This window comes from Mucor velutinosus (genome assembly GCF_035048745.1).
Source record: "Mucor velutinosus strain NIH1002 chromosome Unknown tig00001572, whole genome shotgun sequence".
In the NCBI taxonomy this organism is placed as follows: Eukaryota; Fungi; Mucoromycota; class Mucoromycetes; order Mucorales; family Mucoraceae; genus Mucor; species Mucor velutinosus.
Window position 1 is genome coordinate 60,787 of NW_027041898.1, and position 14,559 is coordinate 75,345.

Below are 14,559 nucleotides of genomic sequence, written 5' to 3' on the forward strand. Positions count from 1 at the left end.
TTATCGGAAGCTAGAGTGTTATTATTAATTAAACGATGTCCAAAACCACCATGGTTTGATACTAGACGCGTTTTGCAAGAAAGGGTAAAAAATGGCGGTATGGAAAAATGAGAGGGCACCCTATCCGACGTCACGAGCAGTAGATTTAGTCTCAGTCTTGTACCGTAACAGCCGTAATTGTGGCAATTTAATTTGAAATTGTGCAGTGGTATTTTCGTGTTCAAACTTGACTTAATCTCACATCCTTTAAACGTTTTTGCTAAATTTGGCTATGAAAACTGTCGTTGTCAAACCCAACTTTCTAATACATCTCTAGAGGATTAAAGAAGCAGCATCGAATGGTGCTAATTACTCTCAGCTTTTAGACCAAAAATAATGAGCAATTTCCAAAAATATGAAAACAGGTTTTCTGTGAATATGTCAAAATTTAGCATATGAAAGTTTAATAGAAAGAGTTTCCAATGTTGCATTTCATCTTTACAACCAATTTTATCTAATATGTATCATAGAAAAAATCTTCATTTTGACATGAAAAATGCGATTGTTTGATTTTCAAGAATTTTCCCTTGTTAGCACTCATGAAAAAACGGTGATTTTCATGAATTTGCAATGACCCAAAAAAATTTAAGATAAAGCATCAGCAAGTAAAGCGTGGCCAAGAGAAGGCGTGTGAAGCTATTTCAAGCGCTCAAAACGCTTTGTGGCATGAGTTATTTGTGCTTCAAAATGGCCAAGTTTGGACAGAATTTGGCCTAAAAATAAGGCGTATTTTGTTGTGCTGCCAAAGAAGTAAGTAAATTACAGTTTTGTCTAATGCCCCTAATATTCTGCATTGTACGGAACTCAATCCCTAAGTTATCGACGCTTTTATTCTAAATTTGAGAATTAGTTCTGTTTGAGATGCTCGAATACAGTGATTTTAGAACTTGAGCGTCTGTTATACTGTTTGAAACTAACGACTTGCTCGGGTTGACCAAGATGCTTGTCAGGCCGTCAGGACACTTTTGATGGCCTTCCACAACAGGGATATTATATTTAGCCATAAAACTAAACTTACAGTCTATTTACAACACAACGTGGGGCAATTATAAGTAAGGAAAAAAGTGGTTGGTACGAGAAAGTTTGAGTAGGTGTCGGCAAAATTAGGGGATGATTAAACAACGAAATCTTGTGTCAAAGTCGAGCGTAAAGTGAACTAGACTAGATTCCCATCATAAACAAAGCCCAAAATAAATGTCATCTCAAACAAACCATGCTACCATCAGCAGATAGGCATGCATAATAATAGTATTAGCATGACGATAGCAAGGGTTAAATGCTCTAAAATAAGAGATGACAGATACTAAAGTAAATGTCAAGGGTATTGTAATGTGTTGTATCATAAATATACCTAAAAAGGATACAGGCTCAACAGTAAAGAACTATTCTTTACGCATGATTCAGAAACCATATATTGAAATACCGTTCTTGATCCATCAGATCAACAACTAAATGACCCAACAAAAATATATAAAGTAATGGAATCACTGGCAACTACTAAACTGCTGCCAGATAAGAGATATAAACCAAATAATATAAATAGAGACGTAGAATATACATTTTATTGCACATTATCCTAATTTCGAATAAAGAAGGATTTTAGCAGTATTCTACCTGCTTTTTTAAGCCTCTTTTTTACTGCAGAGTTGCCATTAATATCTGTTGCGTTTGGAGTGTGGGCGTGGGCAGCAGCAGCGGTGACTATAGTGGTGGTAGTTGTGGCAATAACAGCAGCAGGAGTGATAGTAATATTGGCTGCATAGACTGCTATTGGTTTCCCTTCAGATTGTTACACAACGTTTGTGAGCATCTGGCGACGAAGAGCAGAAGAAGGACCACGAGGGCGAGCAATTACGCGTCTTTCAGCTGGAGTGGAAGCAGTGAGAGGAGGAGCAGCTGTAGAAGCAACAGTGGCAGCAGGCAAACCAAAGGAAAACAAATCACCATCATCGGTAGCCCAGTCCATGGCAAATGGCTGGCAAACAGGAGAGCACAAACCATAAGGATCTACGTCCATAGCGGTGGTTGATGGCACGAGATTCAGGACCATCAAGTGCGAAGACGTACTGGCACCAGGGAAATCGACAAGGACATCATCCATGTCATCGGAGACGAGAGCAGCAGGAGAGTCAATATCCATTGGCATTGGATGGCTTGGGACACAGATATCCATTGGCTCCACAGTAGGAGCAGGAGTGGTAACAGTACCAGCACAGATTGCACCGGCAGAAGCAGTAGCACTAGCCTCCAAGAAAACTGGGAGGAGAGAGCTCTCAGCAATGGCAGCTACCTTGCGCTTTTTGGCTTGCTCTTGATGAGCACACAGAGCAAAGTCACCATCGCTCAATCTCTTCTTACCAGGGATTAAATCACCATCGGCACGAGAAGAAGAAAGAACAAAGGGGCACACCAAAGAAGCAAAGGAAGCACCATCGGTCTGGACATCACCAGAAGTAGCACTGTTGATTATAGCGTCAGAAAAACCAACACTAGTATCACAAGTACCACGAACAGTACCGACAAGAGTGTCACCGCAGCAAGCAGCAGCAACGAAATCATTATCAGCACCAGAATCAGTAGTAGAAGAGTTACCAGCAGCTTCACCCGAAGGATTAGCATCAGGAACACAACTACCACCAACAACAGCATCCAAAGCGTTCATCGTCTCAGTAACATTTGAAGCAGAAGCAACAAAAGTACCATCCGAAAAATCAATGGAGCGAAAAGCAGAAGACAAAAAGACAAGCTTTCTATCAACTGGAAGAGCAGGAGAATCACAATTGCTTGCAACTTTCAAGCCCTTTGCATGCTTGCAGTAAGTCTCGTCTTCAACTTCAGGCATGCGAGACTCATCCAAAGACAAGTCTGCACTAACTGCATCACTTTCTGGCGAGACCAAGAGGGGGCAAGTTACAATAACAGAGCCACCAACAGAGAAACGATACTCGTGAGGAGCTTGGTTAGGGCGTGAACCACTAACAGAAGAGGAAGAGAGAGAAGCAGCCTCATCAGCAACAAGTGCGTCAAAGGACATGCCGTACTTACCGGCAACAGCAGCAGAGACAGGATAAGCAACAACCACTGCCTCATCACCTGGATATGGGCCGCCTTGCAAAAGCAAAACGCGCCAGATGAATCGAACAACGATTATCAACAAGAGAGCTACAACTGCCGAAACAACTGCAACAATCGTGTCAGGATATTGATTATCCACAAAGTAGAACACAACATCCATACCTACCGTCCAGAAAGGAGAAGCCAACAAAAGACATAATCCAACTGGTGTCATAAAGAACATCAACAGAGCGAGAGCAATAAGAGCAGAGCTAATAAGGCTGAACATGTTGAGATATAGCGTTTTTACGAATAGAAAAAGCGAAAAGATGGGGAATAACAATATACAAAAAAAGATTTTGGATATACTATTAAAAATTTTTACGCGTTCTTATCAGTCGCTGTATTGATTGGCTGTCACTACGGCCCAACTGATGTTCTCATGAGAACATCGAGGTGCTCATATAAGAATCTATTTTATGTTCTCATTCGAGAGCATCGATGTTCCCAAAAAGTGGAAAATGCTCTCATATGGGAACATCGGCGTTCCTAAAGATCTATTATAAGTCGGCCGATGTTCTCATAAGAACATCCGAGATGTTCCCATATGAGCACATCCATGTTCTTAAATAAGAGCAAATGTAGCTGTTTATGAGCGCATCGATGTTCTCAAATCAAAATATCGATGTTCTTAAATGAGCAAATCCATGTTCTCAAATGAGAACATTCATGATCGCGCATGAACCTATCGATGAGCTGAAATGGGATCATTGAAGGTCTGAATCAGCTTAAATATTGGTAGCTTTTATTGGCCCATAATTCGTGGTTTAAATATTGGCAGCTTTCATTGGCTCAGAAATTGTGGTTTAAATATTTATACATTTATTATTGGTTAATTTTAATGGGTAAACGAAGGCTACGTGCCAAAAACGTGCAATAGTAAAGCCTTGTAGTGGTAATGGTCATGCTGTAGGCTATAGTAGAGTCAAAGATAATTGAGAATAATAGCCTGGATCAGTATGAACTGTTTCGTGTTTCCCAATATTATCAGTTTTTAGGGCAATATAAAAGTGATGTTTCCAGGCGAGATCCAGAGAGAGCATAGAATGAAAAGGTTGAAGCCATCAACAGTGTTCCATGTAGAGCAACGAATTGTACAAAAGCCAGCATAATATCAAAGATGTGCATGTACCTATCAGCAAAGATGTGAACTGAATCAAGTTAGTAAAGCGTTCCAGCAAAGGCGTGATGACTACAATACCTCTTTCACAAGACAGATAGAAAGTACAGCACACCACCAGGCAGCGACTCATTGGGAGCAGACATTCTTGAAAAGAAAACATCGAACGAATGTTAATGCGTCTTATGCCGTCAGAAGTATCAGATGTATAGACCGCATCATTCAACTATGAAGCATCTGCCATTGTTCACTGGATGCAAAAGGGGATCCATAAAGTATGCAAGAGATGTGCTCAGTTATCAAGCCAAACCCGCCAGACCCACTCGACGCTGGCACTAGTTAACTTATCAGGTGAGTAACGACTGATTTTTCCTGATGATGCAGCAAAAGATGACTTACTACTTGAACAGTGATAGCAAGAAAGCAGATAAATGGAACCAGCAGGATGGAGGGAAACGGTTAACCAAATGGCATACTTGCGACATCGAAATTGACCTGGCAAAGTCGCCTTTACATTTCTACAAGATATTTGTTAGCTTTTATATGGCAAGAAGCATTGGACATACCATAAATTTGTTGTTTCGAAAGGATGTAAATGAAGATTCCATCCTGGATACTATGGCAGGGATATGAAGCTTCCCACGGCGCACATTTGAAATGGTATTCCTTCTTCAATGGCATTGAAACCTAGCCTCCACCTTTAAAGCCATGGACGGTAAATGCTGCCTCTTCTTCTTGCTGCTACAGAGCACATGTCTCTTATGCTGATAGAATTAAAGTGAAAATAGATGAAAAATGAAGAAAAAAGAGAAACAAAAGCACTTTTTTCTCAAGGGATGACCTAAATATACAAAGTTTCGATCTAAAAATATAGAAACACGCTCTAATCATGCACAGTATCAGACTGATGTAACCAAATCAAGTAACTTTTTAAGCTGAAGTGACCTATCAAATGTGATTTTAAATGTGGCATCGCAGCTAATCCATCATCTCAAATCCCAATAGAGCAAGGCAGCATCAAATGTACAAAAGCAAAGTAATTTTATTTTGGATGAAATATACAAGATCTCACAAACGCACACACCATTACATATTGCTAGTAGTACTAAGGTTGTCATCATCCTCAGCATTACCAACACCGGCAGTTTGAGCAAGCTGGGCAATATCACTGTCTCCAACAATTGCTGATTCAGTCTCCTAAAAGCATTTGAAATGTTTCCAATACTTAGATGTTAGCCATGGCCAAAACAAATAATAGGAGCTACTTACCAGAAGATGGCTTCTTGCCTCGTTTTCTTGCAAAGACACATTGGCAGCAGCATTGGCAGCATTGGCAACATTGGCAGCAGCATCAGCAGCAGCATCAGCAGCAGCAGCTCGGTTTCTGCTTGCTCTATTTGCTTTGAAGGCCTGGGAGAGCAACAACCTGGCACACCACTGCTTCTTGCAGAGACAAATCATGAGATTGTCCCGTTGCAGGGCCTGCTCCTCCAGTGCCAGGCTGTAATATACCTGTTCATCCTGCACATGGTCCAGGGCATTCCAATGCGAGATATTCGGATGCATCACCAGTATAGCCTCCAAGACCCTCTTTGCTGTGCGGTGGAGCTTCTCCCTGCGCGATTTGAGCTGCCCTGGTGTCAAATCGGGTACAGATGCCCCATTGCATAGTTTGTGTAGATGCTGGAGCATTGCGTTGTATCTCTCCACAGGAGAAGCTCTGGCCCTGCCGGTAGGGTTTGCTTCAATTACCCGAGGACCTCTTCTGTTGCTGTTTGATAGTACCTGGCTTCTGTAAGTGGGATCCAGGATGCTTCTTGTTGCCAAATCGCTGCCTGCGTCTTCCAATGGCGACATGAATTGCTGTCGAAATCCATCATTCAAGACGTTCAGTTGTACGCCTTGTTGGCTGATTTCGGATCTCATTGCCATCATTTCTTGCAAGAGTCTTGCGGTGAAGTCAATACTGGCAGCGTTGTTGTTGTTGTTGTTGTTGTTGTTGTTGTTGTTGTTGTTATTGTTCATGGTTCGCGCTGATAATAAAAGTTTAGTAAGCAAAGAAAAGATATGTTCAGAGTTGTGTTGTACCGTATATCTCGTTGCGCACACACCACCACGTTGTTGAACGTCATTCGGTTCACAGGCTTCATGCAAGTAATGCTGACCTCATTGTACGCCCATAGTATAAGCATATGTGCACAGTGAATACCACTCGATTTGACATGATGTTGAAAGTGAAATGACGTAGAAGTAGCCTGAGGCGACATATCACATCATAGGAAACACGTTCCTTACTTGATCTTGGACTTTGAGTTACCAAACGTTATATGCAAGACTACGTATCACTTGCTTGTAAACGATGATAAACGCATTTGTTGGCGAGCGCAAATAAAACTTGAATTAGTATATAAAGCTGCCACTTGAAATTTGTTTTTACTTGCCTATTTTTCTTGGTTTCTCCAAACATGTCATTCTCAATCCGTATATCACGAGAAACAGAGCCATCCTTCTGTACAAATTGCTATACCAGCTTTGACAGTGCCCGTGCTCTACGCAACCATCGCCGAAACTGTCGTGCTCCCATTTTGAATGAAGATCAAGATGTTGAAATGGAAGAGCAACCTCCAGTGGAAACAACGCTGATACAGCCACAATCTCCCCCCAGTGCGCTAGTCACAGCCAATTCAGATCATGCAAACCAGCTGCATGATGATGATGCCATGAGTGATATTGAAGAAATGATTCCTGCTGCTGACGATGCTGATTATGACTACGCAGGCTTTGAACAGACGCCGGGTGCTGCTGATCTGCTGCCTATTGTCGATAATAATGGTAAGGAATTGCAGCGCTAAAGTAGATGTATATACTCACAATAGCGGATTCCACACATGCGATAACAGGAGACAATCCAGAAGAACCAGGGCTTGAATTTGATTTGCTAAATGTCAAATACAAGACAGTTGGAGTAGTCGACCCAGATGCAGAAGATCAGGCTTGCTTCTACGATTGCAGATCCCTCGAAGACATCAACCAAAATACATATACAACCACAGAACTGGTTTCGATTGAGCTGTATGATATCGTCAATGATTTTGCTATACCACGGGATGCATACAGAAAGTTGGTCAGGTTGATGAACACTGTTTTGAGAGATACAGAAAAAATTAGTCGAGGTAATTCGCATTGCAATGACATGTCATTTATACAATAACTCACCAGCTTCCGATCCTCCCCCCATGAACTGATAGAAAGCAATCCGGAGATCATGCATGGCCCTCGTGTGCAAAGCATGCTTCAGCGCCAATCATCGTTGACATCCCATGAATATGATGTGTGTATCAATGGCTGCAAGCTGTACGCATTGGAAGTAGACGACGAGGAGACAATTTGTAATATTTGTTCCCATGAAAGATACGATGCACGGGGAGATCATCGAGCCCTGTCAACAATGAAAGTCATGTCAATTGGAGACATCGTATCACGATTAGTTGCGAATCCAATAACGAGAGAGGAGCTTCGGTACCGACATGCCTACGACAACAGAGACCTTGAAGAGAATCCATCCGATGTTATCATTGCTGACGTATTTGACGGCGCCACGTACAAGTCCATCAAGAATACGCATTTCACAAATGACCTGGATATCGCAGTTGCGATCATGAATGATGGCTTTGTAGTTGAAAAGAGAGGTGATCGGCTATTCACAATTATTCATCTGATGGTGTTCAATTACGATCCACACAAGCGTTACAAGGAGGAGTACACGCACGAGCTTTGTATCTTTCCAGGAAAAAAGAAGCCCAAATCATTTGACTCGTTCATTTCCATCATCTTGGCAGAGCTCCAGTGGCTTTCTACGTATGGAATGGTAGTCGAAACAAATGATGCTGGGCCAATTCGTTTGAAGGTTCATCCTCTAATTTGTGGTGGTGATACTCCAGGTAAATATCCTGATTGATAAAGCAACTAATCAGCATCCACAATGGCTAACATGAAATTGATTTACCTACCTGCTTTATTCTAGCCGTGTTTGACTGGAGCAAGTGTGCTCATCATGCATCTGAGTATGGCTGTCGTTGGTGTCTTTCGCGTGGTATGCACCCTGATAATCGCAGCCATGGGATGTACTTTCCAAATGCTGGAAGCATGCGTACGAATGAAGATTACGAGAGGGCTGAGTCCAACCTTGGATTCAACGGTGTCAGCCTTTTCAATCAGCTATCGTCATGCATTGCACCCCAATGCTTTGGATTCGAAGAAATGCATACATTAGCACGAGGTGTTGGTTCAGAACTCTTCGAGATGCTCACTGTCGACCTGTCTCCGAACAACACAAAGTTCTTCTACACATATCCAGATGGTGAATTGGAGCGAGAAAATTATCCATTTTTCATTCCAAAGCAACGGCTGTTCGAGATTGGCAAAGCAATTGAGGACACAAGATCATATATACCAGTTGCATTTGATGGAAGCTTTTTGAATCTGGTGGAGAAGCTACGAGGCACCCGCAGTGTTGACTATCTTGATAATTTGCTGGTAAGATCAGATCCACTGTAATCTGCAAACGTACACATGTAAGGCGTGAATTAGGATCTGATTATTCTGATTTGAAATAGACCATCATACCTACTCTCTTTGTCCCAGAATTAGCCAGTCCACAGGCTAGGAAAGCAATCATGAAGCTGGTTAGAGGCGTCTGTCTTGCATTGCAATGGGAGTTCACTGAGTCTAGGTTGGCAGAGATTGATGAATGCATTGACTTCTTCATTGACTACTGCAAAGCTCAGAGAGATGCCATGTGCTTGTCACTTTCGGTCTTCCGTCCCGTAATGCATCAGCTTACACATGTAGTGTGGATGATAAGAGAAATGGGGCCAATTGTAGCCTACTCCTCACGAAGTCAAGAACGGTTAGTCATCTATACATGCTATGTTTATCACACACATCCAGTTACTTACATAACAACATCATCCATTTTACAGAAGCATTGGAAAGTTTGGTGATTTGATAACTGGCAAGTCAAGGACAGGCAAGCAATCTTCCAACTTGATTGAAATTGTTGCAATCAGAAACCAGCTGAAAAGGATCTTCGACTCAAATGAGTTCCTCCAAGGCATTCGACCGCAGCCATATGCATCCACCACATACCTCAATCATCCAGAATCTCTAACAAGCTCACAGTTGTGGGAACCTGATCAAGAAGAGACAAATTTGGATCATCATTTTGGCTTCGATGGTACTGATCGTGCTGAACTCCATGGTGTTCCAATTGCAAGATTCAAGCGTGCTTTGTCGAAATACTATTGTAGGATACTCTCTCTTCAAAGGCTGAACAACAGTCCATTGTCAATGACGATCAAGGTTGCCCATCGTGCTCTAATCGGTTCTACTGTCATAGGATCAGAAATATACAGAGAGAAGATGCATGAGTTTCGTAGAAGCAACCATCTGGTCATGTTTAGGTCAACTCACCTCAATCGACTTAACCACCCTGTCTCCTGTTGGTTTGTTTCGCGAGTGATATTCTTTTTCCAACATGTCTATGATGGGTCGACCTACTTTTTGGCTTTCGTTGAAACCATGAAAAATCATGGTGTTGCTTCTCACGACAGGTCTGTCCCTTTTGTTCGTATGAATGAGCCTGTCGAACAACAAATTGCAAGAAGGGTGCCGAGAGTGATTGATCCCAAGTATGCTGTCATTTCTATTGACGATGTTGAGATGCAAGTGGGATTGGTGAAATCTTTGGATAACGACTTGCACTTTAGCGTCATTGCAAACTACCATGCGTTTGAACAAGATATGTCGATCGATGCTGGCGATATTCGCAACCTTTAACGAGGATTGAAATCGCAACATACAGATTTTTTTTTTTGCTTTCGCGTAAAACTACCCACTTGAGGCTACGAAATAAAAGATAATACATTTGTCAATACAATACATAGCTACATTCATTAATCATACTTGTATACCTCTTACAGCTTTGTTGTCCATGAAGGCATGCGCAAAATAATTATAAAAAAAAATAATAAAAGAAAAGGATCCGCATCACTGACCATCAAAGCATTTTGAGAAAAGCATAATTAACCCAGCAAGGTTAACGTCCAACGAAGAAAAAACGAGTTTGCTCGGATTCGAACTGGCGACCTTCAGTTTGTTAGTCAGGAATATTACCACTTTGACATAACGACTCAAAGTAACCAGAAACTCGGGTCACGTGATTTTTTCTCCTGATTTGTTTCAAATTGAGCAAGTTTGGAGGCTTCTAACTTCGTAGATAATGATGCTACGAATTGGCGTTCGGTACGAAAAATAAACAAAAGAACTCAAAAAGTCTGACCATACCATTTAAAAGCGCATATCTGATAACTATCTTCACAGTGTAAAGCCAAATGTTCTGATATGGGAACATCGAGGTGCTCACGAGAACATCGATGTTCCCAAAAGAGCGCATCGATGTTCTGTGAGAACATCAGTTGGGCCGTAGTGATGTAGATAGTATGTAGAGTATCTAACTGGCTTAATGTAACACTTGTAATCCAGAGCGTAAGCCCGGATTAGACTATAAAGTAACGAAATTTGGAAAGTGTCACTACCATCATAGTAACCAAACAAGCGAGTTTCATGTCTTTTCCGCTTATTACTAATGCACTTTTAAAGTAAATGAAATGTGTTGTTGTCATATATGTTTTTTTTTATTAAGGGTCATGCTTCCATGAGATTGGCTTTCAGGGCTATTAAACCTGGATGCTTTAATATGTTAAATAGCCGTGAGCTATGAACGAGATGCTGGATTACTTAAATTATGAGAAGGAAATAAAACAGTGAAGTATTAGCTTTCTACTGCGTACGAAATGAAGATGTTTTTTTTAGTTGCATGAAATATACGGCTCTTTTGAAAGCTTTTTGAATACACCGTAGGATCCTAATATTTTTGGTACGCTTGCCAAATCCGATGACACGTTAGATTGTTGCAAGTGATGTGTATAGATATTTTAGAAATAGATGGAGCGATGGTTTGCTATTATTGTAAGTAAATCTACTGTTGTTGTTTCAATGATGATAGTCCCTCAGTTGGCTTTCTATCATCTACTTTCTATTGTGTCTCTTTACTGAGAGTCGCAGTGCCGCGAAGGCTGATTGGAAATGCGTCTCAGGATTCCTGTTGTAAATCTGAAAGTACGTGAGAATGGATATAAGTTTATTTTCGTAAAATCAGATGAAGAGGAGAGGAAAGAGTGAATGTCTACTGCTATTTATATGTATGCTTTATGGATTGCTTACACACCCGTCTAGAATGGTGTTTCCATGCTAAGTTTTAGTGTCAATCCTAACTTATGCTAAATGGTAATTATTTCAGATATAGATGATCAGTCTAAATATCTTTAGTTGCTCTTGGCAACGTTAATTACTTACATTCCTTATCTGCTATCTTTCGACATATAGAGAATAGCTTACTGAAACTTAGCTTATGTGAATATCATGGTTATCGTTTACGTGTTGATACGGTTTATTTACATATGCTCCATATGTGCATAGTTTATTACTGAATTCAATCTACGATCTTGTGATTCAGGAACAGTTAGATGCGTGAATACAACAATAGAGACGTAGAATATACATCTTATTGCACATTATCCTAACTTCGAATAAAGAAGGATTTTAACAGTATTCTACCTGTTTTTTTAACCCCCTTTTTACTGCATTTTTTACTGTTACAATCAATCATTGATTTCGTTATGTCGTCTGTTCTGTCTGGTAACTCCCCACTGTCATCTCGTGCTGGCTCACCTAATCCCATGGAAGAGGACGTCATCATGGAGGATGGCAACACATCCTTACCTGCCTCAGTTTCTGCAACAACTGAACGCCTCAATGAGATGGATCTCGCGGCTGACCCGTATACAAACCTCGTTGGCACCCCGTCTCCTGCGCCTACTATATCTACTGAAGGTGAAGAACTTGTCAACCCTGACGCTACCTCACCACAACCTGCTCCACCTGTTACGAAGCCGCCAACGTTAACTGAAGTTCTGAAGAAGGTTCTACTCCAAAAGAAAAATGCGCAAATAGCATACTTGAAAGTTCTGAGCCATTCCAATGTCAATGTTGATGTAGCCAACCCACTCCGTGAAAGAGTAAACAATTTAGACAAGCATGTCAAAGCACTTACCGATGGTCTCAAGGCTGCTGCTGCTGCTACTGCTACTGCCACCAAGGTTTCCGCTGCCGCTAACTCATCGTCTACTGGCTTAAAAATTTCCAAGAGAGATCTTCCCAAATTCCAACTGGAGGATAACAAAGCTAAACCATTTCCACATGAGGAGGCATATCGTTCTGTTGATCATTTCCTCTCAGAATTCGAAAAATTTGTGTATTCTTCTGGCCAAGACATCGAAACCGTATGGCGCAAGTACATTCCCCTCACGTTGTCGTATGAATTGGATGACTGGATGAAAACGGTGGTCATGAAGTGCAATGTCTGGCACGATGTCAAGTTAGTTTTCAGCAAGAAGTTTGGGACAGTAGTTTCAAGAATACATAAGCGTCGTGCTGTGATGAATATGGAAATTGGGTTCCATGAATCCGTCGATGAATATTCCAATCGTTTCTTCCGCACTGTTGGTGAGGCCGGCTATCATCATGATGATTTGACAATTGGTGATGTCTTTTTGCTGTCTTTACCCGAGTCCTGGCAACTGAACATTTGTACTGTGCTCCTTTCAAATATCAAGAGACAAGCCTGGACTACCACGGAAATACACAATGCTGCCGTAGATCTTCTTGGTGAAAAGACTCCCCAATCATTGATGCTAGGAAAGGACGCCAAGCGCAAGTTTGGCTCTGTTGAACCCCCTATTGTTGCTGCCTCTGGCTCATCTGCCACCATGTCATCTGCTTTGCCAAAGGCAAGAATGCTTGGTAATCGAAATCTGCCCAATAGGGCTACAACCAAGAACCCTAACCCTTGCCGCCATTGTGGTCGCCCCTGGAAGCATGACCATACTTGTGAAGAATATCGAATGGCCAAACGCCAAAAGGGCGCTGGTGATGGAATCAACGTATTGTCCGTGCCTACTACTTCTGATACTAAAGAAGAAAATGAAACTGACGTGATGACCCAAGCTTCAAAAGAAGCATATGAAAACGAAATTTACAAATGTAAGTCTAAAAAGACAAACGAAAGCAAAAACAACATGAAACTAATCACACCTCTTCTATTAAATGGTAGAAGAATCATTGGAAAAGTGGATCCCGGATCGGATATTAGTTTCATCAATAAAAGCATATTAAATAAATTGTTTTCAAACATACAAACGTATAAAACAAATGGCTTTCTCAATTTCTTGTCTGTAAATGATGATAACAAGAACAGTACGGTAACAAGAATTGGTAAAACTGAACCTGTGGAAGTAACTTATACAAACAATATCAAATTCGCTCATGAATTCGAGGTCATTAAATTTAATGATGAGTTGTCTATGTTTAGGATATAGATCATCTCTGAGAGGCAAATGTATTAGACGTCGTTTATTACATAAGAGGATCTGAGAATGAGCTGAGATGCATAGTAGAAGTGAGAGGTCTTTATTCAAGCAGCACGAAGGAACATGAGTGGTGCCATCAAATGGCTAATCTATATCCTGGTTCCTAGAGAGTGGTAGCCTATGGCCTTTCGTCCCTGGAAGTGGGTTTCAATTCCGACAAATGTTCTTCCGTCAAAGCTATTAGGAAGAACATTCTATCCTGGATCATCTTTGTTGTTTATCCTTGACTGGTGATTCATGAGTTCTGATGCAGCACATCCTCGTTACTGGTTCAAGGCTTATACAATTATCCCGCATTCAAGATCAAGGTCCTATTGCTGCGGCACTGTCAAATAACTATAAATACCTTTGATATCTACACTAGTTTGATCCCTATTCAATCTTGGAATAACATAATAAATATATTCAGTTCTAATTGTATTTACTCTGTCTATATTTCGTTATTCTAAAAAGTCTACTGAATTTGATTTGTTACTTGGTGTCGATATTCTACCCAAATTGAATATCTACCTGCAAGGAGTAGCATATAAATTTCCTGATTCAGAAAAGGTCAAAGAAATGAAGCAGTTTGAGGATATAAATCACGATCAACAAAACAAATTCAATCCTGAAAAAGCTGATTGTTGTGCCAGAAGGGTTACAACTGTCTATAAAGATTAAGGTATTCTTGATGGGTAGATATGTCTGCGTTGTGCAACAACATGGACAAGCTATGATAATTGAAGTGCATCTCAGCTA

At 41.0% G+C, this 14,559-nt stretch overlaps 5 protein-coding genes across 5 annotated transcripts; 2 read left to right on the plus strand and 3 right to left on the minus strand.

Annotated features, from left to right (window-relative positions):
• Positions 1 to 1,828: 1,828 nt before the first annotated feature.
• Positions 1,829 to 3,382, minus strand: PSF2 (DNA replication protein psf2; the record flags this gene model as incomplete). The annotated part of the gene is made up of 1 exon (XM_064832230.1): positions 1,829 to 3,382. The coding sequence occupies one exon, from the start codon at positions 3,380 to 3,382 to the stop codon at positions 1,829 to 1,831; it is 1,554 nt and encodes a 517-aa protein (XP_064687785.1).
• A 758-nt stretch (positions 3,383 to 4,140) lies between these two features.
• ATC70_013064 (uncharacterized protein) lies at positions 4,141 to 4,881 on the minus strand (the record flags this gene model as incomplete). Its single annotated transcript, XM_064832231.1, has 5 exons — positions 4,141 to 4,304; positions 4,355 to 4,499; positions 4,584 to 4,608; positions 4,673 to 4,791; positions 4,840 to 4,881. 5 exons carry the CDS (start codon positions 4,879 to 4,881, stop codon positions 4,141 to 4,143), a joined length of 495 nt encoding a protein of 164 aa, XP_064687786.1.
• Positions 4,882 to 5,359: 478 nt separating this feature from the next.
• On the minus strand, positions 5,360 to 6,298 carry ATC70_013065 (C2H2-type domain-containing protein; the record flags this gene model as incomplete). The annotated part of the gene is made up of 2 exons (XM_064832232.1): positions 5,360 to 5,470; positions 5,543 to 6,298. 2 exons carry the CDS (start codon positions 6,296 to 6,298, stop codon positions 5,360 to 5,362), a joined length of 867 nt encoding a protein of 288 aa, XP_064687787.1.
• Positions 6,299 to 6,738: 440 nt separating this feature from the next.
• Positions 6,739 to 10,111, plus strand: YAK1 (dual specificity protein kinase yak1; the record flags this gene model as incomplete). The annotated part of the gene is made up of 6 exons (XM_064832233.1): positions 6,739 to 7,105; positions 7,174 to 7,446; positions 7,522 to 8,214; positions 8,298 to 8,809; positions 8,890 to 9,182; positions 9,256 to 10,111. The coding sequence occupies 6 exons, from the start codon at positions 6,739 to 6,741 to the stop codon at positions 10,109 to 10,111; spliced, it is 2,994 nt and encodes a 997-aa protein (XP_064687788.1).
• A 1,901-nt stretch (positions 10,112 to 12,012) lies between these two features.
• Positions 12,013 to 13,770, plus strand: ATC70_013067 (uncharacterized protein; the record flags this gene model as incomplete). The annotated part of the gene is made up of 1 exon (XM_064832234.1): positions 12,013 to 13,770. One exon carries the CDS (start codon positions 12,013 to 12,015, stop codon positions 13,768 to 13,770), a length of 1,758 nt encoding a protein of 585 aa, XP_064687789.1.
• Between the last annotated feature and the right edge of the window lie 789 nt (positions 13,771 to 14,559).